The following is a 27509-nucleotide window of genomic DNA, read 5'->3' as shown; positions in this document are numbered from 1 at the left end:
GGTGAAGACACCAGCTCCTATGATCCCATGATGTCATCAAACTAAGTGTTATGTTATTGTTTTGATTTTTCATTGACCCCAAATAGCCGAAGTCAAATGTTGCACATTTGAATCCAGTATCCAAGATTTTTATGTTGAACTCCACCAAATTTATCAAGAAGATATCAGTCCCCTTAACATGAATGATTTTTTTATCAATATGCAAGAATGATTCCAACGGAATTCGGTGAAAATGTAAAAAACAACAACAAACAAACAAACAACTGATCTCCCAATGCTAAAGAAAGTGAAAGATTTTCCAGATGTGCATCAAAATTCGATGGGTTCCTTCTTGGCCTATTTCCCATCCTTCCTCTAAGTTTCACTGAAATCCATCGTGTCGTTTATACATCGTCCTACTGAAAAAAACAAACCAACATAGAAACGGACAGGGGTCAAAACATTTGGCGGAGGTCTGTAAATACCACTCAACAGAAAAGCCAGTTGGTCAATGAAACTCTTTTATAGCAGCTGCTCCCAAACAAAACTAACAATGTGTAGTGTATGTCAAGAGGCCACTCGGAGCCGCTCCTGGTGACCTTTAAGTGGATACACAAATTAGTCTGGCCTCAGCTTCAGCTCTGTGTCTGAATGCTGCCGCTGGGACCTCTTAGGGCAAAGATCAGGATCCAGGTGAAAACACAATTCATCAAAGTATTTTTTTATTTAATCAAGTGTGGATATGTCACATTTTTCATTCGCATCACACCAGGTTACTCAGCTCCTCTGTAGTCTGCCTGCATGTGTCCTGCAGTAAAACCCAGACAAGACATTTCCAGTCACAGTCTCACGCCTGTAAAAAACCAGAGCACCTCTCCTCAGCAAACTTTACAATCGTGTTGTAAAGAAGTGTTTCATCTTTAATGCTGCAGGACTTATCCAGCTCATCGATGGCCCGTGATTTATCATGTTGGAGCGCCTCAACATTATGGATAAAAACAGAATTTACGAATGTGTCCTTTTGACACACACACACACACTCACACACTTATCGTGACTATAAACGATTCTGCAGATGTGTGATGACAGTCAGAGAAAGAGGATGCTGCTATTTTTAAGCACAGAGACTTGTGATGGGGAGAGAGGCAGAATAGAATGGTGAGGGTCTGCACTTTGTCAGTGTCAGACCACTGTCAAGCCATCCACTATGCAACTAACATACCTACAGGAGAGAAATTTCAAAATAAAACGACGGAAAAGCTTTTATTTTGAAGGACTAATTAAACCTCACTTCCGTGTTTCTGCTTCCTTACCCTGGCTGACTTGTTGTGGCTGCACAGCTCTGTGGTGGAGCCGGGGGGCGGTGGAAGGGGAGTGGATCCGGGGACTCGAGCTGACAGGAGCCTTTCCTCCGCGGTCTTCATCCTCATTGTCCAAACTTGAGGTTCGATGCTGCCACTGTAAAACAAACCCAGAGATCCTGCGCTCTCAAAATCCTTTTTTCACAACTTCTTTTAACCAGAGCAGGTTTCTGAGGAGCTCACACCGCGGGAACCACTTAGTTTTTCTTTTTAAAGGTTAAATGATGCTACGTGTCGCTTTCTCTGCCTCCTAGTCTACTTTTCTTCACGTTATTATCGCGCAACATCCTGCATCTGCTGTCACCCTGGCAACCAGACCTGCTCTCCATCCTTCTCTCCCTCAGCCTCCGAGAGAAGCCAAAAAAAACAAAACCGCTTTTTACTCTCGTCCTCCCGATGGACACAGAAATGATTTTCTTCACCTCCTGAAATCTCTTCTCTGAATGTGAACTATGTTTTTTTAAATGGTGAGGTTCGTGTGTCGGAGAAGTCTTTTCTCTCAGCACCACGATGCCTGTGAGACGCGGTCATGTTGCGCTCCAGAACACCTACCTGGACACCATCATCAGGAAATTCGACGAGCAAAGTGAGTGCACACGAGACAGAGTGAAGTTACGACCATGTGTTGTTGACATGCGGAACCCAGCTTACCCACAGATCTCATTAACATCAGCAGCTAAAATAACATTTAACCATAAACAACATGCATACTCTCACTTTTAAACGTACAGATTTATATGTTTTTGATGATGATGAATATGGGATTATATTAAATTATTTGAATTAGTCTGATCAATGTGTAAGCCTTTCCAGTTTAGTGTGCCTCATGCATCAAAGAGAAGTAATTCTAATAGTAAATAAATAATAAATGTCAGGGTTTCTGATGGCTCGTAGTTGTCATCAGGGGGAATAAAGGACTGCTGAGAGATACAAATTAAACTTATGAGCGTTGTTCCCTATTTTATACAGCCTTAGATGTGTTTTATCCCTAAATAGGAACGGGTATAATGTAATTTTATTTGTACATGTGTTCTTATTTTATGCACGTTTGTCTAGTTTTATTGTTTCAGGCTGCAGGTGGCTTTGTATGTTGCACTGAGGTTGTTTATCTCATTTGTATCAGTGATGCTGACAGACCCATGCTGCTCTTTTCATGTTTGAGTGTTATTACACCTGTGTGTTTGTGAACGCTCATCTGATGCCTGACATCAGGTTCCATTAGCTCACATGTTCCACAGACTCACATAGGAAGGAAAATTCCGCTTTCTCCTGCAACCACTAAGGCACTATATCTCAGATTTTGTAGAATTCCTCTGTCGGTTTCGTCTCTTTATACTGCTTGAGTATAACCAGTGCGGCATCTGTTTTTCAGTCTATCTTTTAAGGCACATTTCCCCCCTTGAAATGCACTTATCTCACTGCGGACCACTCACAGAGTAGCTCTGACCAAACATGGAAAAATAGTTGATGGATGACAACTCTCAATCCGTTTCGGACTGATTAGATCTGTGACGCTTTGAGAAACATTCATTATGTAATGCCTTTACTGTATGTCCCTAAATGTGTGAGAGTGCACGCGCGGCCATGTGCATGGCCAGGTGAGTGCACGTGCCACAGTGGTGCTGCTTAGCAACGGCGTGACGATCAGGGTTTCTGCTGTGAGCCCCAGATAATGACTTTGGACAGGATGTGCTTTCTACCAGAGAAACTCACCCAATTACTTTCAAGCGAGGGACAGAGAAAAGAGTCCCCTCCTCTCGTCTGTGCGTGTGAGAGCTGTTTAAACCACTTCAACCACAGGATAATAAAAGGGCCAGTCAGAGGCCACAGAGGTTATGTATGTACTTTTCATTCAGTTCATTGAACTCCTCCATTAGTGCCCTTCGAACAAAACTGTCCTAATTTACTCTCATGGTGGACTGTGGTGTTTTTGGCCTAGTGGCTGCTGCCAGTGTCACGTACATTACGATCATCAATAACAGCAACTAGATGCTATATGAGCTTTGAATTTCTGTTCTCAGTGCAAAGTAACTCTGAGATACTCAGCGTCAAAGCTTTGACAGCCCAGGAAAAACGTCACTGCTGAACCCAACCCACAGGACAAATGATTATTAGTGGTGGTTGACCCACAAGGCAAGGTCATGTGTTGGTGGGTAGACATATCAGAGTCCACTGCATTTAGGCGCTCCCATCCCAACCCAATTTAAATCCGCCAACAGTCTGTCATTACAAAAGGGAGAGTGATAATTACAAACAAACTGGAATGGCATTCAGAGAGTGCATGCTATGAATATGACACTAAATTTGGTATTTCACAATAAAGCATCATCAAGATATTGTGGCTTTTCTGAGCAAATATGAGATAAATTTGACTGACTAAGAGAAGTAAATACAACAATCAATATTAAAATATGAAACAAAATTCCTGTTGTCGGTATGTGACTATAAATTAATATTGACAAGTAGATGCCTTCTGGGGCAGATGTAAGTGAGTTATAACAATTTCCTTTTAACTTTGGATACGGGCAACTATGGTAACAGGCTCTTTTATTAAAGTGCCCACCTGCTCCTCCACTGTCCACTGGGAGAAATTGTGACACTAATAGCATTAGCAACATGGAAAGGTGGACTTCATTAGTTCCATTTAAGCTGATTGTCAGAGCAGAGCAGGAAGAGTTGTTCCGTGGACGTCATCAGAACCGGAGCCCTGCAGACCATTTTAAACACGCTCTATATTTCCTCGATTCAGTGTGTTGTTTATGTGATCACTTTGATTAGGAACCTGTTCAACCCAGTTAACCCAAAGAGCAGTGAATACATTCACTGATCAAAAAACAACAAAAATAAAAATAAATATAAAAAGTGGGTTTGAGTGCCACAGCAAGTCTAGTTAAGCTAAATGTGTTTACCCCTCCTATGCCTTTTTTATTACTGAAATCAACTATCAGAAATCTATATACAATACAATGCACCCCTGTATCCTTTGTATAAATTGATAAATTAATTTCATTAATCCGTTTTATTTGTAATGTATCCATCTATGTGCACGGTTTGGTAAAGCAGTCGCAAAACTTGAATCCTCCTATTCCTACTTTTATACAGTTCAATATTTAGTATCAGTATTACTGATACTGATGTATGTGCATCACTAAACAACAAATGGCTCCACTGAAATACTGAAATTAAAACTCTCCTCAAATGTTTGTATTATGTGTCAATATCACAAAAATATATATTAATCATCACCAATATCAAATGTTTCTCAAGCCTTAATTTAAAAAATAGTTTATTGTTTTCTGAAAAAAACCTAAATATATTTTTCTTTTGTAAACATCGAAATCAGAAAATAGTTTTAACATAACAGTTTAATTTAAAATCTTACAGCAATTGTACATATTTTAACTTTGATTTCTCCCATTATTTAAATGTGTGATTCAACATTTTTGACACTGAGCTTGTGGCACTCTTCAGATCGCAAGTTTCTGATCGCCAATGCTCAGATGAAGAACTGTGGCATCATCTACTGCAATGAAGGCTTCTGCCAGATGTTTGGCTTCACCAGGGCGGAAATCATGCAGCAGCCCTGTACCTGTCAGTTCCTGGTGGGGCCCGGCACCATGAAGAGCGCCCTGGCCCAGCTGGCACAGGCGCTGCTCGGCTCTGAGGAGCACAAGGTGGAGATCCTGTACTACGCTAAGGAAGGTAAGGAGAGGAAAGGTGAAATGTGAGGAGGAGGCTGATAAAGACGTTAAAATCTGATCCGAACATCACAAAGGATTTTCTGCTTGCTTACTAGTTTGCCCTCCATCTTCAGACAAGAACCCTGACAGGACAAACCCTCAGCCCGTTCTCTTTGCTAAAATCTAAGGTTTAGCAAATACATACAACATGACAGGGGAAAACAGAGAAAAGGGACTATGTTATTCCCTTTCCCCCCAAACGATACAAATACTTCAACACCCAGAATGCAGTGGGCCCCAAGGCCTTTCTCCTATTGGATGCCTTACCTGAGCCACAGGTGAACAAATCACTGTGGCAGATCTGAGGTTTAAACCAACATCTGCTTTGTTTAGTCACAATGCTTTCGGTGTACTTCTTCCAGTGTAAGTTAAGTGTGCTGATAGGCAGCAGCTAATGGCAGCTAATAACTCCACATACGGAGAGAACATTGCGATGTAAAGTGTTAAAAACCACGAGTTTGTCGTCTCTATTTCAAACCGGAGGACTATGAACAGAAGTGGCAGCGAAATTTAACTTAGCACGGATTAAAAACCAACAGCACAGGTATGCACAAACATACTGGAGCTATTTACAAGCTGTTTGTATATACTGGCACTAAAGCATTTAATGGTATATGCAGTAGAGGATTTGTACTTTCGTTCACTTCTGCTACTACACCAAAGCGCACTGCAGAGTATACACCGCAGTGCATGTGCTAAGCTAGCTCTTAATTGGGACTATATAAATGTGTATATTTGATCATCTGTAACAAAGCACTGTGGCGTTTGAACTTCATGCTCAGATGTTCGGTCGTTTGCTTTGGCCCTAAGCTTTCACGTAACATTACAATTCCTCCACAGTGTATTCTTGCTCATACACCTTCCCCTATCTGTAGGATTCATGTTGAAGGCCCCAGATCTGACTGATAAAAGATAAAGGAAGTACATGTTGTAGTAGTTCTAGGACACATCCGGGGGGCCTGCAAAATTAGACTAGGCAACATGGACAGAAATTGAACATTGTTCAATTTGTATACTATTGGTATTGTAACAATACAAAGCCAGTTGAAAATCTGCAAAGTTCCCTTTTAATATATCTTAGCCTGACATACACTGTTTCTACGAAGTTTTCCTGGTTTTAAATTAAAGAATATTTAGTTACTCATCTAAATTCTTATTCAGCACACCAAGTAACTGGTCTGTGGCACAACTTCACACGACATGAGTTGAAATGATTTACTAGTTGAACCTGCACAAAGGAAATTAAAATATCTGTGTAAATTCATATCCAAACAGTCTTATTGAGGGATTTTATCCATCCATCTCTTATCTCTGCTCATTTTGAGGGTTGTGGGGAGCTGGAGCAAGGTCAGGTAATTTTATATAAAATCTAAATCATATGTTTTTATAATAAGAAACGGAATTATAGTCAGAAATTTAATGCACATTGAGATAAGGGTGGGGTTATGACTTCAGTTCAGTTTTCATTTTCTTTTTCATTATTTTTTATTTCAACCTCTGACACTGTCTAAATTTAGATGAGTATTGTTTCCAAAAGTCCATCATATGATAAAAACAAGTTACTGATAATTATAACTAGATCAGAAGATTTATTCAGATAACAATCATTCAACGTAGTATAAAGTGTCTTTAATATAAATAATCCAGCCAGTTGCAGTCTTATTTAAGTGGAGGTCTGTGTTTCACCTGTTAATCCCACATTGATGGAGGGACGCAAACTCACCAGGCTCAGGACGATCACAGTCACGCAGACACCTTTATTGTCCACATACATATACACGTCTTTTGTTACTTCGGCCACTTGGGCTTGAGGATGGCAGTGTGGAGAGCTGTTGTCATGGAAATGCGATCAGCATGCCGTCTCAAATCCATCAAACATCTATTTGTATTGGCTCCTGCTTCCTACTGCGCTCCGGATCTGAAGCATGTGTGAACCAGTTGAAACAACGATTCAAGAAGGAGTCTCTCACTGGCTGATTTTTATATTTGTAAAGTGGAGATGTGAACAGCACTGAACGCAGGCCTCAGTATGTGTAGATGTATGCTCCTCTATGAGTGTGCATCTATGTGCTTGTCTGATCTGCTCTATACCCTGTTCTATTTTTAGACCACACTGATTACAGCCTGAAGTTAAACCTGATAGAAGTGTCACTCATTTAGCAGGTTTTAGCTGTCAGGTTCCCGCCTTTGTACTCTTTGATTCTCTCTGTCACTATCTCACTCTCCCTCCTGTTGTGTTATCCTGCAATCATGACCTAAAAAAGAATGCGATGATGCTCAAGCTTTGGGGGGGTAGCTCAGCAGTGGAGCATTTGACTGCAGATCAAGCAGTTCTTCGATTAACTCTGGGTCCCCCCTGCTGACTTACTAATGCTTCTCTTTCTGTCCTCATAGGGACCTGCAGACCCTGCCGGGTGGACATTGTCCCTGTGAAAAATGAGGAAGGCCTCGTCATCATGTTCATCCTCGACTTCCAGGAGCTGATTGATCCCACACTCAAAAAATCTGGCCTCAGGCAGAGAGTAACCCAAGGATGGATTTACTGTAAACATTAACACTTCCTTTATTGTGCCTCAGTGATTTACATTAATCGATCTGTGTCACATGTCATCATCGTGATGTGTGCTGATCTTTCTAGTTATTAACTCAAGCATGGTTTTAGTTTCCGGTCATGGACAATAATTGACACTTACTGACAAATGTCAAGTTAGCATTTTACAGACACATGGACAAATCAAAGAAAATAATAATAATCAACATAATAAAACACAGAGTTTGCCCCTCAGGTCAGAATCGCAGGCTGAAGATGAGGCTGCCAGTGCTGCGTTCCATGAGACAAGCATCACTTTCCAAAGATCAGTTCGAAGGGGTCGTAGTGGACTACCTGCAGGTGAGGTGGTGTACACAATACACATACATACAAACATACATGTTGAAATAAACATGATGATCACATGTTGCAGTATTGTAGTGTGTATGTTTGCCTTAAACTTTGCTGACATGAGAAAAATAGAACTACATATAACATTCTGCATTTAAATTATTTTTTTTTGCCAAAAAAATAAGTATTCAACCCTGACACCAGAACTGTATTGGGCCAATGAACATATTGAACTTCTGTGGCAGGGATAAGACGTTCCTTTCTGCTGCAGTCTGTCATGTATTTCATGTAGATAAGAATGTAAGTATGAATCAACAAAAAAGGAAATACTGTGACATTTAAAAAATGTCCTGTTGCTTTAAATGCTCATTTGCATTCTGGACACGTTTTGCGCATTTATTTTCTGAAATGTTGTGTTTTGCATCTAAAGGCCACCACATATACTGTTTAAAATGAATTCAATTACTAAAAAGATTTGATTGCATGTTTTGTGTACTTTTGCTCCTCTGCTCAACAGTCGGACAGCGAAGAGGTTCCTTTGAAAGAGTTTCGGATCCCGTCCAAGGAGAGCTGCATGCAGTCAGAGACAGAAGCTCTGATAGAACAGGACCTGGATCCTCCCTCTCCTGCAGCCCAGTCCTCCACCAAGCACTGCTCCCTGCTGACGGACCGCCTGGACCCCGACATTGCCTTCCCCCGGGGGAATGTACCTCGGAGCTGCTCCCGGGACAGTGTCCGCAGCCTCCGACGTGCCTCATCATTGGACAACATCGATGGCATGAGGGCAGAGTGGAGCAGTCGACCCGGAGACCCTCAAACTAACAGCAGTGAGTATCTGAGTGTCTCAGAGGGAATTTTGGGTTAAAAAAATTGTTGTAGTATTAGGTTATTATTTATGCATTAGTTTCTCCAAGAAACTAAAATATATTTACGATGCACATCTTTTTATATTAGTGAAATATGATGTGTTGTAATGTTTTATTTCATTAAGCTGACTGGAATATAACACAACAATTCTAAATTACGGGACACAAAACATTCTCCTCATGTTTTAGGTTTGGTTACATCATTTTTCATCTACATCTTTATTTCTAAAAAAAGGATTGTAATGAATAAAATAAACAAATCTTAATAAGTGATATAGAAAAATTAATGTCATGATTCTGTTATCTTGGTATTAATGATTTTTTAAAACATATCCCAAGCTGTGATATAACATGAGGGCTGGGATCCTTGATCTCTGTATGAGATCTTCTCACTATAATGTGATTTAACAAGAATTGATCAAATATATGTATTTTTGCCATTCTATAATAAATTAATGACTTAAATGACATTTTATAAATCATGTAGTATTGCATATCGGCCTATTAGGGAACATAGTTCACTTTATTTAGACTGAATGTTTGCTTGCTGTTCAAAATAAACGTGTCAACATACAGTGATGCAGGAACCAGTGAGAATTAGGGGAAAATGTCTTCACTTCTGTACAAAGAAAAATGAAACATATACATCACACTTTGAAATCACTGTATCTCGGTTCATTTGTGTTTTGTGTAAAACTAAATTTTTCAAAAAGCAAAATATTTTTACCAGGAGATTTTCCAGGATTTAATGTAGGGGTCACAAATTATATTTTCTACTCGAGTCAATTGTTTTTCTGTATTAGGACGCCTCAGAGAACATTCAGCAAAAATATGTTCGATTGCGATTGTTACAGATGGTCTGTGGTTAATGAGTCAATCCCAGATCTTTACTTTTCATTCAAAACACACAGAGCATCACTCTGAGCATGTGATGGTTGTTCCAGCAGGGACATCCTGGTGTGTGTGTGTGTGTGTGTGTGTGTGTGTGTGTGTGTGTGTGTGTGTGTGTGTGTGTGTGTGTGTGTGTGTGTGTGTGTATTAGGTTTTCGTTATTATTCTATTTGTGTTCAAATTGTACATCACTGCACATCTGTGCCCTTCTTCTCTCAGGGGAAATATTTTACAAGAAACTATATTTTTAATGCAGGATACAGAAATCCAATCACGCTCTACACCCTCACCCTGACTGAGACATTTTCACCATATTTGTACTGTGCATGATTTCAACCTCTCTCTGTGAGGCGTGAGGCGGAGGGGAAATACAGTCTGTCCATACCTTTACTCAGGAAGTAAAACATTAAAAACATGTTTTACAATTAAATTCTTTTTTTTTCAATCCTAGACACTATATGATGCAAAGATTCAAATAAATATTCGTATATTTGTGTTTCTTATGTCCTTGTTTCTATTTTTCACATCCCACGACCATGTTTTAGTCGCTGACGCTGCTGTTTTTTGCTGCAGATTTGAAGCCCAGCACTCTGAACTCCACGTCAGACTCGGATTTGATAAGACACCGGACCATCGGCCGCATCCCTCAGGTTACCCTCACCTTCGGCTCAGATCGGATGAGACCTCCTTCGCCAACGGAGATCGAAATCATCGCACCAAGCAAGATAAAAGACCGCACCCAGAACGTCACTGAGAAGGTCACTCACGTCACACAGGTAAGAAGAGTCCATTATCACATCAGTCTGTAATTCTTGATTCGACCTTTTTTATTTAAAAATGCAATTAAACCTGACATCTTTGAAAACGAAATGAACACTCCTTGCAAGTAATAAAAAAGGACTGATATCCAGTTTTTTCTTTGCTTGATTAAATGTTAAAGATAAATAGATAGATAGATAGATAGATAGCTTACTTTATTCATCCCCAAAGGGAAATTAGGTCATCATAGCAGTTCGGTATTTGGATACAATAAAAATACAATAGAATAAGATACTGTAGGTAGAAAAAAATAAAACGATAAAAACCAAAATAAAAACATAAACTAGGACAAGGGCACTTAAAAAACAAAAGATAAATAGGTTGATAAAAATGGATGTCCCTGCTCTGGAATGACCGTGAAGGATGGAGTGCACGGTGAAAAAAAGGAAATTGATGCCAGATTAAACTTGCAAGACATTTTTCCCATGAGATGAGATCATTCCACTTGTTCTCTGTTCAGTTTTAGTGCAGTTTTAAAAAACTTCACACAACATTAATACATAAATGAATTGTTATAAAACATTTGGCATATATTACAAACCAGTTATGACCATATCCCAAAAAGTGTAATACAAAACATGTAAAATCAGGGAAGAATATATGCTATAACTACAGATAAATGAAATAATCTAAAAGAGCTCATTTTCATTGCAAATTGAATTTTAAACAGCAGAACCCCATGACACAGAGGAATCCAATAAATGTAAGTTTTCATTCCACAAGATCACTCCTTGATATTTAATAGAAAATTGACCAGAAAAGTTTCCCTCATTCAGAGAAATAATATTAATGACCATCATAGTTATGATGTCAGATAATTGCTCTTGGCGATGTTCAGATAAACGTTCTCAGCCACTTTTATTTTCATATGTATCAAGATAATACAGTTTATAGCCTCTCTAACAGGCCGACGTGGTATCAAGTCATGGTCTCCAACAGCTTTGTGTCTGCTTGGTGTCATACAATGTTCCCACTGCTGTCAACCTGTCTGATATGTTCAGGGTGTTCGTTATTATTGAGCTTGTCATTGACACATCCAGTTATTGTCCCTACATACACACACACACACAGAGATTTCAGACAAAGACGTCTATAAATGATATTTGCCATGTCTCAGTGAAGCTGCTCAGAGACACTTGCAATCACAAGGTGAGCTCTCACCTGAGGTGCGACCTCCACGACGGCAGAACGTGCTCATCAGCCACCTGTCATCACACCACTGTTTGGCTCGCCGTCATCTCGCACATAACAGGGGAAGAAGAACATGTTAATATATTAACATATTAATGTGACTGGAGGAGAAGTTTATGAGCATCAATAGTAAAATGTACTCAGATATTAAAATTAAAAGCACTGTGAAAAATGATGAAGCTCCAGACTTAGAACATTGGAGATAATGAAAAGATAAATAGAAGTCATTCGTTTTTCTTGGCTCTCACATCAGTTGAAGAATTACACGCTCGTCTGCATGATGGGAAAATTCTCTCAAAAGACTGTTGATGATGTGAAATGTCAGTAGCTTTTCTGAGTTCCTATAAAGTTGACATTTTGGAGATTTTACTATATACGTTCCATGAAATGTAAAAATGAATATTAAGTCTAAATCTGCAAAGTAACTCTTATCTGGAGGTGTTTCTGGTTGAAATAAATATTTCGCAGGATATCTCAAAAAACTCCCAGAGTATTTTGCAAGAAAAAGGTTGAGATAAAGGTTGTCAGAATGCTGTGGTGCAGAACCTTGTGTTTACTGCTTCAAGAAAAATCAACATTCATAGGCCATTCAATTCTGCATGTTATACATGAGCATTAACTCCCAAATGTGCTTTTATTGTTTAATATTTAATACATGTTATCCTGGGATTTTTCCAGATTCTTGTCTGTGTAAGGCACAAAGTAACTGCACCCTGTGAATATTATTATCACATCTCCCCTATGAGGTCTGCCTGCAGGTTTATTTAAATAGACAGAACACAAAGACCATCATCATACAAACCCCTAATATGTCTAGACAGGATTTTGGATATTGTCAACATGTTTTCTCTTGAAAGCAGCTGTGGCTGAGGAGGAAGAGTGGGTAAACTCCTTCAATCTGCACTCCAAAGTGTCCTTGGTCAAGTATTGACAGTGTATGAACAGGATATAATAGAAAAAGCATTGTATGAATGTCTTTGTGACTTGTTCTGTAAAACCCTTTGAGTGGTCGATAACACTGGAAAAGTGCTACATAAATATTTTGCACATGTTTTATTTGATTCAGCTCTGCACCCAAATCCATTGAAATTAAAAATTAAATGTATCAATAGATATATACAATTTTTGGGAGAAATGAATTCTCTGAATCATGTCTACTCGCAAAAATGTGTCTTAGGCTCCTATATTTTCCTGTTATCAACACAGCACTGATACCTTATGTGACCGCTGCCATGGTGTTGGTGGTTTTGGTGAGATCTCACTTCTTCACACCAACAGGGAGAACGGTATCGACAGGCGGCCGTGACTCAGCGCACAATGTGGAGGCAACATGGCTTCTGTTGCCTTGGAGAAAGTGACAAGAGTAACAGAAGGCCCCCTGAAAAAGCCTGGCAGAACACTTCACATAACTTGTTGTCTTGACTTTTGTGATGTTGTGTACAGATTCAGATAAGAAGTGAATGTTTGTCTCTGCTGGAAGGTACAGTGGAGTTATCACAGCAGGCAAGACTACGTCAAATCTATTTGACGGATTATCATGAAACTTGATGATTGGATGTGGTGTAAACCCAGGAACTTTTTCGCCCTTTCGGAAAGCTGCGAGACAGATGAACATGAGGGGACTGTTGGGCCTTTACCATTTACTGCCGCTTTATTGAGTGCCATTATTCTCATGTGTCTAGAATTTGCTTGGTGTAGATGGGTGAACAGCACGAAGCTAGATATAATACTTTATTTCAATTGATTTTGATGGTTTATGGATACATGTGTGAGTGAGTATAAATCGAGTTTTCGGTTTCTGCATTGCAGAAACAGATGAGTGAGAGAGGAAAGACTGAGAAGAGAGGGGACGACATAGATTTGAACCCAGGCCGCTTGGGCTCACCTTTATGCTCAGTTGTACTCAGTTGTAAAATATACTCTGCTTTGATTAAGTGATTTCTGTCTAATATCATTTATTTACAGAAAAAGTGCAAACAACTCATTCAAAATTCTTGAAAATATATCTATGCCTTCTTACTCTTCATTTCCAAACCATCTACTGCACCCAAGATATCTCCTACTTCCCTGTAAAGTTCATTCTCAGTGTACTTGCACCAGAAGATTCAAGTTTCCACATCACATATGTGTAAATTACATATTGGACCTCAGTTAGCTGAAAGACTATTTTGATATCCTGTGGGTGCTTGTCTTAAACTGAGATTGACACCTCTCAGGGTCAAACTGTGCAAATACTCCCCACAGTGACACTTAAATATATAAGTGAAGTAAGTGGAAATGGGTTTTTATCGGGCTGATTGTATTTTCTTGTCCATGTACGTGCACAGATCTACTTCTTTTAATCTTCAAACAAACCAGGAATAAAAACACTTTTTCTCGGAAACGGTATCAAAGGAGAAATCACAGATTTCTTATTATATCTGATGTATGTAATGTCAGTATAAGTAACTAGGCAGCACAGTGAAGGCGGAGGCTCGGCGGAATGTGTGAGGATGCATATGGAGATTGCGTTGGTGTTATGGATCACAGACTGTCGGTGAAGCTGTCTGGTGAGATGAAATTATGAAAGAGAGTGAATAAGGGCGGCAGCCATGAGGCTATTGAGCGGCACTCATTGGCTTGACGCTGCCTGTGACCTTGGCCTCTGGAGCTAATGGAAGTGGAGGGCATCTGTCAACCCTCCAACTCTAAAAACCACAGTCATCCTCGTACCGCCACCGCCCTGCCGTCTTTTTAGCGGTACCAGTTTTAGTTCCTGTCTTGTTGAAACAGCTTGACTTGACTCACAGTGGTATCATGGTGGTGGGGTCACAGATAAATGTCTGGTCAGGTTTATCATGCTGCCATGTGGGAGAGGGCCATCAATTATCCCACAGCCAACGATATGCCATTTTATTTACTTGAAACCCAATCTTTAAACATATGCTACCTTTGTTTTTTGTATTGTTCAGTTATACAATAATTTTTGCAATCCCTTCTTTATAATTGGATTTCGATTGGCACCTTACAAAAAGGGAAATGAAGGTTGTCATTGATCTTTGGGAATATTGATTTGTCTGCGTAACATGAAGCACACAATGTGATTGACCAGACTGTAGCTTGCAAAAGACAGATAATTGTAGAAAAGCACGCTGTGACGTGTGTGTGTGTGTGTGTGTGTGTGTGTGTGTGTGTGTGTGTGTGTGTGTGTGTGTGTGTGTGTGTGTGTGTGTGTGTGTGTGTGTGTACTAATTTTCCAGCATTAAACACTGACCTTCTCAGGACCAGTAGACCTTATGGGGACCAAAGCCTGGTCCTAATGAGACTAAAGATAATTTCTGTGGTCATGGTTAAGGTTGCAGGTAAGATGAATTGTGGTTAGGTTAAGTTTAGGGTTAGGCATGAATTGGTCATGGCTAAGGTTAGGGATAAGGGTTTAATTAAGCTGTCTACAATGGATGGTAGTCAAAAAAAGTCCTAATAAAGATAGCTCGGCAAACCTGTGTTCATGTGTGCACTTGTTTTGGGGAAAGCGTGTTTATGTGGTGCCCCCTGGCTTTGAATCAGCTCATAACAGGAGCATTATGAGAATCTGCATATTAGTTCAAATTGAACGAGATGACTTTGGTTTTACAAGTCAGGTCAGTTTTTCAGCATTTGTGTAAAGTTTGCGTGTTTAAAAACTATAGTAAACTCTACAAGTTCTTATTCACGAGCAGCTGTTTCTCAGAAATAAGGTGCAATTGTTACAAAAATCCACGGCCGTGTTTGAGACAAATCTACAAAAGTGAATTGTCTGACTTTTCTCCAATATTTATTTCTCCAAATATTTGTAGCTAAATTGTACACTGATTGCTGTATATACTATTTGACCTTGACGTGATCATGTGACTTGATAAATCTAATGTGTTTAGTGTGATATATATTTAATGACTTTAAATGTGGCAAAATATATAGACTCGGTTGCAGTATAAACACATACTTTGACTTTCAGTGCTTATTCCTCATTGAGCACTACTGCAGCTGCAGGATGCCGTCATTCATACAACCACCGGATCATTTTTTGAAAGAGCGTCCCGCAGAGAGGGCTGGGCTACAGGCAGGGAGGATGAACGAGGGAGCAGGAGGGAGGGAGGGAGATACAGAGGGATGGACAGAGGTTGACTCCTCCGTCTCTCGTAGTCTTGTAGTCGTCTATGTTTACCCTGCAGTGCGCCTCAGCATGAGCTTCAAGGAGAAACTTCAGCCTGTGAGTTTTTCAGCCGTTCTGTCTTCTCTCTCACACTCTCTCCCTCTTTGTTTCCTCTGCATATTCACCCTCTCGGTCTTCATCCTCCTCCTCATCCTCCCTGCTTATACTTATCTGTAGCTCCACAGGTGAGCAATGTCAGCTTTATCCATGTCACCGTCATGTTAATGGACACTTGTCCCCAGAGTCCCTCCTTTTTTATAAGATGCAGGATGAGGATGCACTGACTTAAAAGTTTTATTCCATGCTCCCTAAAGTGAGGTCCTGCGAGGATGGAGGTAGAAAAACATGAAAGATTTACTTTCTATTGGGACTTTTTTCAAAAGTAAATAGGATTTTTTCTTTTCAGATCATAATCATGACTGTGTTTTCAGGATTATTAGTACCTTCTACCTCTATTACCATGAAGCACCATGTTTTTTTTTCTACTTCACACTGACTTTCATAATTCCTATGCATCTTTAATTCACATCTCTGCTGTCTGTTGTATCTAATTAATCTGAAAATGCACAAACAGTGAACTCTCCCTTTCATAATTATGGAGTCAGAGCAGCAGCACAAAGCCATTGCGTGCCAACGAGTGGTGACCCTGGTCGTCATTATGAAACAGAGCTGTGGACAAACATCAATACCTCAGAATTTCTTGGATGAGTGAGCCTTTGCCTGTTTGTGTGTTTACATTCTCATTACTGTGTTGTCTTTTCTGTTCAGCTGCCACGGTCACTTAATGACACACACAAAAAAAAAGAGTCACAGCTTTTTGTCTTTCAATGAATATTTGAGTTAACCTCCTTTTCAAATTCTTATAAAAAAGCAGAGGCAGCATCCCTCTGTCATAAAAGGGCATTTCATGTCATAATGGAAAACTATACTCGCCTGTGTAATTCCTTCTGAAGATCTAGTTTCTTTTGCCGAACCAAATAAGGCCAAGTGCACATTCAGTAGCTTTTCTAATGCTCTACTTTGTCCTTAAGAAGCAATTTACTCTGACTATTTCTGGGCACTGTTTTCATACTAGCTGGAAGAGTGTAAAGGAACTGAATATATTTCATTCAGTCCAATGATTCCTGTGTGAGTTTTTGCTTGTACAACACTGCACTGACTCATGATGAAAACTGCAAACAGTGAGGAAAAACGCAATCTTTTTCACACCAGGAATGACTATTTAAAACAACTCCACATGACCTTGTAGTCATCAAGAATGAGCTAAAACCTCTGCTCTGAATGTTGGCAATCAATGACTCCACTTATTCTGGTCCACAATTAACCAGGACACTGGCAGGAGGGGGTCATATGGTCTATAGATAAAACAGGGAGCACATGGTTAGGCAGAGGCAGGTGAGGCTGCAGCTTTGACTCAGTGGAGAGAGGACAGAGCTGCACAGGGTATACAGTATATTCTGTGCGTAGAGTTTGGTTTGAGGGATGCAAGTGGGGAGGTGGCGGCTGCACAGCAGACAGGTTGGACTGCAGAGGGTTTGGAGGAGCCTCCTCCTCTGCTGCTGTGGTCCACACCAGAACGAGGACCTGGACACAGAGGCTCTTACTGTTGCACCGGTCAGTCGGACCTTAATGCTTTTTTAACTTATATATCTTCCTGTTTCGTTTTGTCTGATTTTGGCAACACATGGATTTCCATATTGATGTTTTTTTGCTTCAAACTGTTCCTGTTCCTTTTTCTGCACAACAATTAGCATATTGAGAAACTGTGTGTGGATGTGTTGTCGTTAAAGGCTGTGACATTTTCTCCTGCCAAACTTGGTGAGTCATGGTGACAGGAGGTTGGTTACTTACCTTTAGGTGCAGAATGTTGCAAATTGCAGTCTGAATGTCTGTGGCATTCAGAGCTCGGTGTGAAGGCACAAGCAGTAATAACGTAGTGTTTGCAGCAGCCACTAATTTATTCATACACATATTCTCTGAGCTATTTTTTTAATCTGTGACTATTCTTGAATTTTAAATCAAGAATAGTTTTTTGCTGTGAGCAAAATCTTACCTTTTATCTTCTGGTTTTGTCTTAGCCCAGGTCTTCAGCCCAGAGCTCATGTTCTTTAAAACGTAAACATGAAGTGTGCATTGATTTCTAAACCAGTTCCCAAACCAACCTAAGACAAGCGACTGCTGCTGACCAGACCTCAACATTTCTGCGACCTTCAGACCTCAACATTTGTGCTTTTGTTGATTTTAACTTACAACATATTAACACAACAATGTCCCTGTAAAACTCTCCTGACTAAAGCAGGGTTGGTCAATGAAAACATTCGTGTGGTCTGTTTTAATACACAAATATGTGAATGCAAAGTCAAATTAGGCCACTACCGTTATTTTAGAAATGAGAAAATAGGACCCTATATCTGCTCTATAAAGCTGAACTAAACCTCTCCATGAAAGCTTTATTTAGTTAAGAGTATTTAAATTATAGTGATAATTGTAAGGTCAATTATCACTTTCACGGCTTTGTTATTTTTTCCAGGAGGGTTGGAGCCAATCCCAGCTGACACTGGTTATGAAGTACACCCTCATCTCTGAACAGATAATTTAATGTTTGCATAAACCTCCCCTGAACGCCTTTCTCATATCTTCTCCAACCCTTCCCTGTGTCGTCAGGTGTTGTCCCTCGGCGCTGACGTGCTGCCAGAGTACAAGCTCCAGGCCCCACGCATCCACAAATGGACCATCCTGCACTACAGCCCGTTCAAAGCGGTATGGGACTGGGTCATCCTGCTGCTGGTCATCTACACTGCAATCTTCACACCATACTCAGCTGCTTTCCTTCTCAACGAGGTGGAGGAGCAGCGGAGGAGGACCTGCGGCTACACCTGCAACCCTCTCAACGTGGTGGACCTGGTGGTGGACGTCATGTTCATCGTGGACATTCTCATCAACTTCAGGACCACCTACGTCAACCACAACGACGAGGTGGTCAGCCATCCGGGACACATTGCACAGCACTACTTCAAGGGCTGGTTCCTCATCGACATCGTGGCCGCCATCCCCTTCGATCTGCTCATATTCCGCTCTGGATCAGAGGAGGTGAGGAAGATGAGGAGACAGTGTATTTCAGCATCTGCACAATACTGTTACAGTAAATTTGCTTCATTCAGTGATTGCTGATGAAGTAAAAAAGACAAGGGGACCAGCTTTCACACACACATAGATGTTAGTTCCCTAAATGTGCCAGAGGTCAAAGGTCAAGAGCACGGTGGCCTCAAAGTATGTTTTTTTTTTATGTGATATCTTAAGGGAATGTTTTCAAATCCGGTACAAACATTCACTTAGACTCAAAGATAAACTGATTTGATTTTGGTGCTTGGAGGTCAAAGGTCACAGTGACCTCACATATTTACACAGAAGCTGAACTGGTTGGTGGAGGCATACAACCGCAGTGTGCAGTAATTTTAGTTTGATCCATGAATGATTCCCTGGGAAATCTGGTAAAACTCTGACCCATAACTGTTTTTGCTTAATCCTGCTAACAAAGAAAACTCCTTGGTGGAGGTTATATTTCAGTTATATCCAAGTATCCTAGTTGATCATGCTGGTGAGTGTACTGTAAGAGCATTATCTCCACTATTAGACTGATGGGATATGTAGTTTCTGATTCATAAACAAAATAATCATGATTTTATCTTGAAAAATACAAGGTTGGTATTTTCACAGATTTTTCCAGAGGAAAATCAGGAATATTTAGAGGACTTTTGTCTATAGGTGTGTGCAATTTGTGCAGCTTGATTGAATTTAGGACTGTCGGGCCTTGGCAGAGTAATGTGCTCTACTGAGTGCCATTCTAGTTTGATTATTCAATTCCTGTATCCAGGAACCATACATTCAAATCTGCAGCAAAATATTACTGTTTGAGAATGTTTTCACAGTGGTATGAAAGCTAACTGGCTACCACTAACATGAAGTCTACACTCTCTCCACCAGCCCCAGACAACCACTCTGATTGGATTACTGAAGACAGCCAGGCTGTTGAGGTTGGTGCGAGTGGCCAGGAAGCTGGACCGTTACTCTGAGTATGGAGCCGCCGTCCTTTTCCTTCTCATGTGCACCTTTGCCCTCATCGCTCATTGGTTGGCCTGCATCTGGTACGCCATTGGCAACGTGGAGCGCACCAGCTCTGCGCACATCGGCGGCATGAAGATCGGTTGGCTGGACAACCTGGCTGACCAGATTGGCAAACACTACAACGACAGTGACCTGGCCTCAGGCCCCTCCATCAAGGACAAGTATGTCACCGCTCTGTACTTTACCTTCAGCAGCTTGACCAGCGTGGGCTTTGGGAACGTCTCGCCTAACACCAACCCGGAGAAGATCTTCTCCATCTGTGTCATGCTCATTGGCTGTGAGTAGAGTGGGAGGGTATCGGAAAAGTGAAGCGCTTTAGGACAAATAAAATATCTTCAGTTTGAAAGCATTTGAATGTGAATGTTTGCCTGTAAAAGGGACCAAATCTGAGTGAGAAAACTTTGACAACTAAAGAATCCTGATCATGACAGAACCGATAGTGACCATTGCTTGATGGAAATATTTAATCTGTCACATTTTAGGTGTCCGGATGCTTTTCTTTGAAATTATATTTTGCTATGGTTGAAAAGTGTGTGAACCATTAACATTCACATTAACATGTCACACTAAGAAATGAATGTGTATTTATATAATAGATTGATCACTATTTACAGGTGTAATGTTAATATTAGGAATTTAGTTCAGTTTATAAATACATTGTTAGATGATTGATGAATTAAAAGTTATTCAAAATAATCTGGTATATATATTTAAGAGAATTGTATGCAGTATTGTTCAGTGATGATGATGTTAACATAATCCATAAGCATCAATTTGTTCTTACAAGTTGGCAAATTGACTCGTCAGTCTAAAGTATGACTGATTCTGTCATTTTTAATTGTACACATACACACAATTTAGGAATAAAAATTTTCCACCAGCATTATTTATTTATAAAGTGATAGACAAAAGACCTGGGTAAACCGAGCACGGACAAACCAGGGACATCAGGATCACATTGTACAAACCATTTGTTCCAGGAGAGCACTAACATGCAGCATTTTGTCCTCTTTCCCGTGCAGCTCTGATGTACGCCAGTATCTTCGGTAACGTGTCAGCCATTATCCAGAGGTTGTACTCTGGTACGGCACGCTACCACACCCAGATGCTGCGGGTCAAAGAGTTCATTCGTTTCCATCAGATCCCAGGAGGCCTGAAACAGAGGCTGGAGGAGTACTTCCAACACGCCTGGTCTTACACCAATGGCATCGACATGAATGCTGTAAGTCATGAGGAAAATCATACACATCCTATTCGATCTCTAGATGTGATTGTGGATAATGGCTGGATAAACAGTTTATCTTAGACAATAGAAGTAAAGACTATCAAAAAGATTCACTTTCATCTGTATGCATAACTTTTCTTACTATAAGGAGGTGTAGCTCATTGGTAGAGTATTTCACAGCAGATCAAGAGGTCCCCAGTTCAATTCTGGGTGCCCTCTTCTCCATATTATACTATTCTGATTATAAAATACAATATTATCAGACTTTCTCTCAGTTAAGGGGATAGCATTATCTTTATCTGATCAAGACACCCTTTCGGTCAGAGTAACCCTCTTTTCATTTAAATGTTTAAATGAATGTTTCCACTCTGCTTGCTTTGTTTGGAGACCCAGTTTTTTATGTAGTGTGTCATATCGCTGCTCGGGCTCCCAACAGCACTGGAGCATGACGCAGCGAGAGAGCAACATAAGCGCCTGCCAACTCAATGTGAGAATAGATAATCATTTGGAGCGACTGTCCTTTGCCCCCACCTGAATCAATCTGACTGACTGCCCTCCTTCTGTTAGCCTTCACCTTCTTTCTTAGTTTTATTCTTCATTTTTAGATCACTAAAGTGCACATTAAATGAAAAATATCATGGAAAAAGATTTGACTGTATGCCCTTTGTGGCCCTGCAGGTTTTAAAGGGTTTCCCTGAGTGTCTGCAGGCTGACATCTGCCTCCATCTGAACCGCACCTTGCTACAGAACTGCAAAGCCTTTCGAGGCGCCAACAAAGGCTGCCTGCGGGCTTTGGCCATGCGATTCAAGACTACCCACGCTCCCCCAGGGGACACTCTGGTCCACAGTGGGGACATTCTCACAGCCGTCTACTTCATTTCCAGAGGCTCCATCGAAATCCTTAGGGACGACGTGGTGGTGGCCATACTGGGTGAGCTACAAGGCATGACGGAGGCCATGCTTACTTTGTATTTTATTCCAATGTGTTTGCAAATCAGTGATATTCATATTCATTATACAGATAAAATCAGCTTGTAGTATTTATGAAATAAAGTCTGTAATAGCAACTAAAAATCCAAACTAAAAAATCTTGAAAAGCAGAACAAGGGGTCAATTTTTGCATTTGTGAATCTGAAACCACTCAAATCTGACAAAAATGACAACAAACTGACATTTTTCTTTCATCCTCTCATCTCTTTCCAACAAACTCCCTCTGCCCTTAACAATGCACAACACTTCTGTGTTTGTTGTGTTGCCAGAGGTGTTTGGGCACAGCTCCACTTTCATTTCACAGCGGCATTGATCATCAATAGGGCCAGTGCTCACATCCAAGCTGCCTAGGTCATTATTATTTCAGTTGTGTTTGAGGGGACTATTAATACGCGCTGAGCTGTGGTGCTGTGGTACAGTTGAGGGTCTCTGTTTTCTTTTGTCAGTAAAATTATTTTTCAGTGTCTTATTGACTGTGTCAATTACAAACATTCACCCGTTTCCCTTATGTTCCTCTCTTTTTCTTCTGTGGTTTCTCCAGGAAAGAACGACATCTTTGGTGAACCCATCAGTCTCTATGGCAGACCGGGGAAGTCCAGCGCTGACGTCAGAGCTTTGACTTACTGCGACCTGCACAAGATCCTGAGAGATGACCTGCTGGAAGTGCTGGACATGTATCCCGACTTTGCTGACATGTTCTGGAACAACTTGGAGATCACCTTCAACCTGAGAGATGTGAGTTCCACCAGAGGACAGTGTTAAACACTATATTAAAATAAACATTATAAAAGCAATTGCATTCATAGTATCTGTGTTTTAAGGCTTCGGAACAACATTTGAACCAGTTATCTGACTAAATGTATGACAGAAAGTTTTAAACGGTGCAAATAATTTGTACACATTCAACATATCTCTCACTAAGGCCTTCTTTTTATGTTGTGAGATGAGATGTGTTATGCGTTTTTGAATTACTGAAGCTGATATGTCTCAGGCAGATAGAATAAACCAGCCAACCCCGAGCAGGGACTCTGAATGTGGCTACCGCCGGACAAGGCATCGGAGAAGCTCCCTGCGCCGTCGAAACCGTCCAGGTGAGTGAGGAGCAGAGTTTAAGAGGGTTAATACATTTCCACATTTCTGTTGGATGTCTGATCTCTGTATTTACTTTATGCCGCTGTCCTTTGATTCTGTCTGAACAGACGGGATGGACCGTGAGGACTCTTACCCTGATCAGTCCTGCACAATGGCAAACCACCACCAGAGCATGATGGCAGGATCCCACTGGGAGGACCTCTGCAGCAGCGCCAGTATCTGTTCACAGTCTAGCGATGAGGAGATGAAACCCACGGGACACAGCAAAGGGGAGCTGTACCCCCCCAGAGGTGACACCAGAGACTACCCCCCAGCAGTAGTTAACATCCTGCCTCACAGTGGCCCCTCTGCTGGGATGGGACCCCCCATAGACCACGGAGGACCACCATTCTCAGGTAGAGAATCAACCTTGAACAGTCATGTGTGGACAGTCTGCAGGAGGCTCAAAGGAGCTTTAAATAATTTTAGATGTGCACAAAAATCATTTTCAAATTGTAGTTCAATCTTAGCACTTGACATTCTCAGTTTTACCAACACACTATTACTGTGTCTTTCTCCACTATCGCAACATCAGATGGCTCCATATTTCTCGAGATATTTTAGGGGCCTCGTGTATTTTATGAAATGAGAGAAGCTTTCATATATTCGAATAATTTATTAAAAATCAGAGTCCCTTTTTTTAATATAGGGATGATCTGTAAATTCCAAGTTAATGAAATGGATTTCTTTCCCTTACCTCTTTGAATTATTCATTCATTGTTCATTCATTTATTAATTTATGTTTTTTTGTTAAGAGAGTACATTAGTGCACTTAACATGTCAACTCCACATCCATTTATAGAAACACTGTGTGAGTTTATGTTAATGTCATACATCACTGGAAAGCTAAAATTCTAAACCAACAGATTCACACAGACATAACAGCAGCCAATGATGCAGACAAACATATACAGTCTTGTTCAGTTGGAAAATGTCCAGACTATCCAATCCACTAAACTATTTGGTCCAAAACACAACTACGTTTACTGGATATAATGGAAAGAAATATAAAAAGGATTGTGACTGACAGGTTGCTCTTTCTGCACAGCAGCAGCACCGATCAGCGTGTCAGGGTTGTACGGCTACTGGCAGGGCCGCAGATCCAGCCAGTTCTCCGAAGGCCAGAGACAGACGTCAGCAGTCAGGGCCAGTTTCCACCCACCGCCGTGCGCTGTGGAGCGGCCCAGTGAGCTGGAATCAAGACTGGAGCTGCTGCAATCACAGCTGAATCGGTCAGTCAATATTTTGTGTGGGAGTCAAAAGGTATGAGGGGGCACCCGGATTTGAACCAGGGACCTCTTGATCTGCAGTCAAATGCTCTACCACTGAGCTATACCCCCTGTAATGGCATGAAATACCTCTGCTGAGTAATCCTGTACTATCAGTGGAGTGTGTTTATCTTTTGGGTGTTTCTGGCTGTTCCTCCCTCCCCTGCTGTGTTGGTGTAACGTTTCCCAGCTGGTTGCTTATGTGGTGTGAATTATCTGATATGCATGTGTGGATGACAGAAATGGAGGAAACAGGAGAACGGAGATACATAAATTATAAGAAAGGTCAAAGGTGACACTGAAAAATGTGGAAAAGATATCTGCAAAGATGTTTCAATGCACATCCTGTAAACTGCCTGTTTGCTTATACATGTGTCACAGGGAGGGACACTGTGGAGAGAGCAACAGAGAAGCCTAGTGGACATTTTTGAAAGAGCAGATTACTCACTGTAAAAATATAACGTAGCCCTCCATCCTGCATGAAAACACAAATACAATTTAAACCATATAAATCATTTCATCAGGTCACATTTCACATCTCCCTTCATCTCTGCCAGGCTGGAGACGCGTATGACGGCAGATATCAACGTGATCCTGCAGCTCCTCCAGCGACAGATGGCCCCAGTGCCTCCAGCCTACAGCGCCGTGTCCCCCAGCCCTCACCCACCTCACCCCACCACCCTGTACAGCACAGGACCACCAACAATTCACACTGTCCCCACAGTCCCGCTGGTACAGATCGACAGCACTGCCTCACTGCTGCAGGTTCTGAGTGTACACACACGTAGTTACCACAACTTGACTGTAATGTGGATTTTAAATTTTTTTTAATGTGTGATTTTGAAATCAGAATGATGTAAATCAAATTGGATTCATTTTGTAGATCAAACAAAAATCTGTTTTTCAATTTCAATCCAAAAGGAATATTACATAAAAAATAATAATAACACTAATTCTGACTGTCTATAGTTAATTGCTCTGACAGTTTTAGATCAAGGAATAACTTAAATGTCAGAGGAGCATTTTTCTTCTACATTTTTGCCAAATAGTATCTGACATTTTCAGTTTTTTAGAAATAAAGACATGCACCATTATTATCTACTGTATTGAAGAATGATTTAGTGTTTTGACATTTCATAATGACTCATGACTGGAAACCTTATAAAAAAAACTGAATATAATGAGAATGATAATATTTACATATTTTGCTGCATAAACATGACCATGTCATAATTTTTTCCAGACTGAAAACCCTTCTCTTAGGATTTAATGTTTGATTGAGTTGGCAGTAATCACCAGTTTGATATTTAAACCTTCATGAAAACCAGGCCGTAATAGCAACAACTTAATTTTCTCACTCTGTTTTTTATGAAACACAAAGGCTGGAGGGGGAATTCATCGGGTTATTACGTGTACTGCACCTAGTCCTGTCTGAATGTATCCCTCTGTCTTTCCAGAGTCCAGACTCTGACTTTGAGCACAAATCCAAGGACTCCCTGTCGAGTGGGATCCATCTCACTGTGGCCTCAGATGACACCATGTCAATGTCACCAGAGGCGGACCCACCACACCTGCCCACCATGGACCTCGCCACTCCTCAGCTGTTGGGGATCCACGCGCCTCCTGGACTGTTATGTGGCAGCCAGCGCTTCCCCTCCCTCCCTGAGCACCTGGAGACCTCCACCGAGATGAAGGAGATCCAGAGGCATGTCTCTGACTCTGTCTTGCCAGGCAGCTAGAACTCCATCACCACCAGCAAAAAAGCCTGGGCGGGATGGCCACATGTTCACCTAGACGGTTACCTCCTTCTACCTTCCTTATAATCTTCTCTGTCCTCTTCAGATGATGCTGAATAGCATGGGAAACATCGCCTTCCCCCTTCACTGAGGTTTTGGAGTGCCTCCTGATTCTTAAGGACTCAATGGTGCCCTCATAGGCTGCTGTGGTTTTGTGCCCCAGCATCCCTTCACTACTGAATGAAGACATTATTCTTGCCCAGCTGGGCCGGGAAAATGATGAAACATGAGTTGAGAGTAAGCGCGGGAACACACACATACTGTACATCAGGCAGTCAACTGCATCCTAGGCCGAGGTTTCCTTGAAGAGAGGTGAAATGAAAAGGACTACTGTGTTTCACGTGTGAAGAATGATCTGCTTTCACTTTGTAAAAGAGTTGCACAATTAGATTATAGAAAAAAACATTTATCTTGTACTGAAATTATTTTCATAATATTAGAGATGTGTTAGTTACATTAAGAGCCATACGTTACTATGAGTGTAAAAACCTCTGTTGTTTTTAATGTGTTTTAATGTTTTTATTTCTAAAAAAACAGAAAAATATCAGTAACCATAACTGTGAACGATGGAGGTTCAAGGCTGTTTGAAAGAATAACAATTTTCATCTCATATTTCATGTTCTGACATTTCAACTCAGCAGTTCTTGCTGAGTGTGACATTTGTACTCGAGAGGGTTTCAACAACATGCACAGTTAAGCAGAGCAGAGAAACTTCACACTCACACTGGTACATGGGCGGTCCATCATGGCTGCTTTGCTTGGTTTTCCCCGTTTCTTTTTTCTGTTTCTGCACCGTTCTGCTCAAATGTGTCGGATGTCTTCGTGGCCTGGTCACATGGTTTCACATTGGACCAGATACTGTACTGGACCATCATATTTAACACTGTTGAGGGTTCTGTGAATGGTAACTGTCAATCAAGGGCGTCCTTCGTAAAGATGGTTTCACAGTTCCAACCATGGAACCAGGTGAATGTAATGCCTTTTTAAGCATTTATAATTCTGTATGTTGTTTCTGGAAGCACAAATTCCTGTTATTTATCTTTTTTTAGATTAAAGACAATGCAGATTTACAACA

The 27509-nt window shown here is 40.9% G+C and overlaps 1 protein-coding gene and 1 non-coding gene across 6 annotated transcripts; one reads left to right on the top strand and one right to left on the bottom strand.

Annotated features, from left to right (window-relative positions):
* The first annotated feature begins 1306 nt into the window (after positions 1-1306).
* On the top strand, positions 1307-27507 carry kcnh6a (potassium voltage-gated channel, subfamily H (eag-related), member 6a). Of its 5 annotated transcripts, XM_069525158.1 has the most exons (17): positions 1307-1926; positions 4812-5042; positions 7475-7624; positions 7867-7970; positions 8479-8788; positions 10292-10494; positions 18564-18989; positions 19884-20301; positions 21047-21246; positions 21928-22180; positions 22781-22974; positions 23231-23330; positions 23439-23726; positions 24419-24602; positions 25196-25403; positions 26096-26343; positions 26481-27507. In XM_069525158.1, exons 1-17 carry the CDS (start codon positions 1851-1853, stop codon positions 26482-26484), a joined length of 3597 nt encoding a protein of 1198 aa, XP_069381259.1. In that variant the 5' UTR covers positions 1307-1850; the 3' UTR covers positions 26485-27507. The 5 variants fall into 5 exon arrangements, with proteins under 5 accessions (XP_069381259.1, XP_019950131.2, XP_019950133.2 ...); XM_020094572.2 differs by having other exon boundaries at positions 24422-24602; positions 26096-27507; XM_020094574.2 differs by having other exon boundaries at positions 25196-25370; positions 26096-27507.
* trnac-gca (transfer RNA cysteine (anticodon GCA)) lies at positions 24639-24710 on the bottom strand. The gene has a single exon. It is a non-coding gene; the product is annotated as a tRNA-Cys (tRNA).
* Positions 27508-27509: the final 2 nt, after the last annotated feature.

This window comes from Paralichthys olivaceus, chromosome 5 (genome assembly GCF_024713975.1).
Source record: "Paralichthys olivaceus isolate ysfri-2021 chromosome 5, ASM2471397v2, whole genome shotgun sequence".
Taxonomy (NCBI): domain Eukaryota; kingdom Metazoa; phylum Chordata; class Actinopteri; order Pleuronectiformes; family Paralichthyidae; genus Paralichthys; species Paralichthys olivaceus.
This window is presented reverse-complemented; position numbering and strand designations above follow the sequence as displayed.

Bases quoted from the DNA above. Each gene is read 5' to 3' on its own strand.
- kcnh6a (XM_020094571.2), top strand. From the start codon at position 1,851: ATGCCTGTGAGACGCGGTCATGTTGCGCTCCAGAACACCTACCTGGAC. The intron at 18,990-19,883 runs GTGAGGAAGATG...TCTCTCCACCAG, and splicing joins TCCGCTCTGGATCAGAGGAG to CCCCAGACAACCACTCTGAT. The intron at 20,302-21,046 runs GTGAGTAGAGTG...TTTCCCGTGCAG, and splicing joins CTGTGTCATGCTCATTGGCT to CTCTGATGTACGCCAGTATC.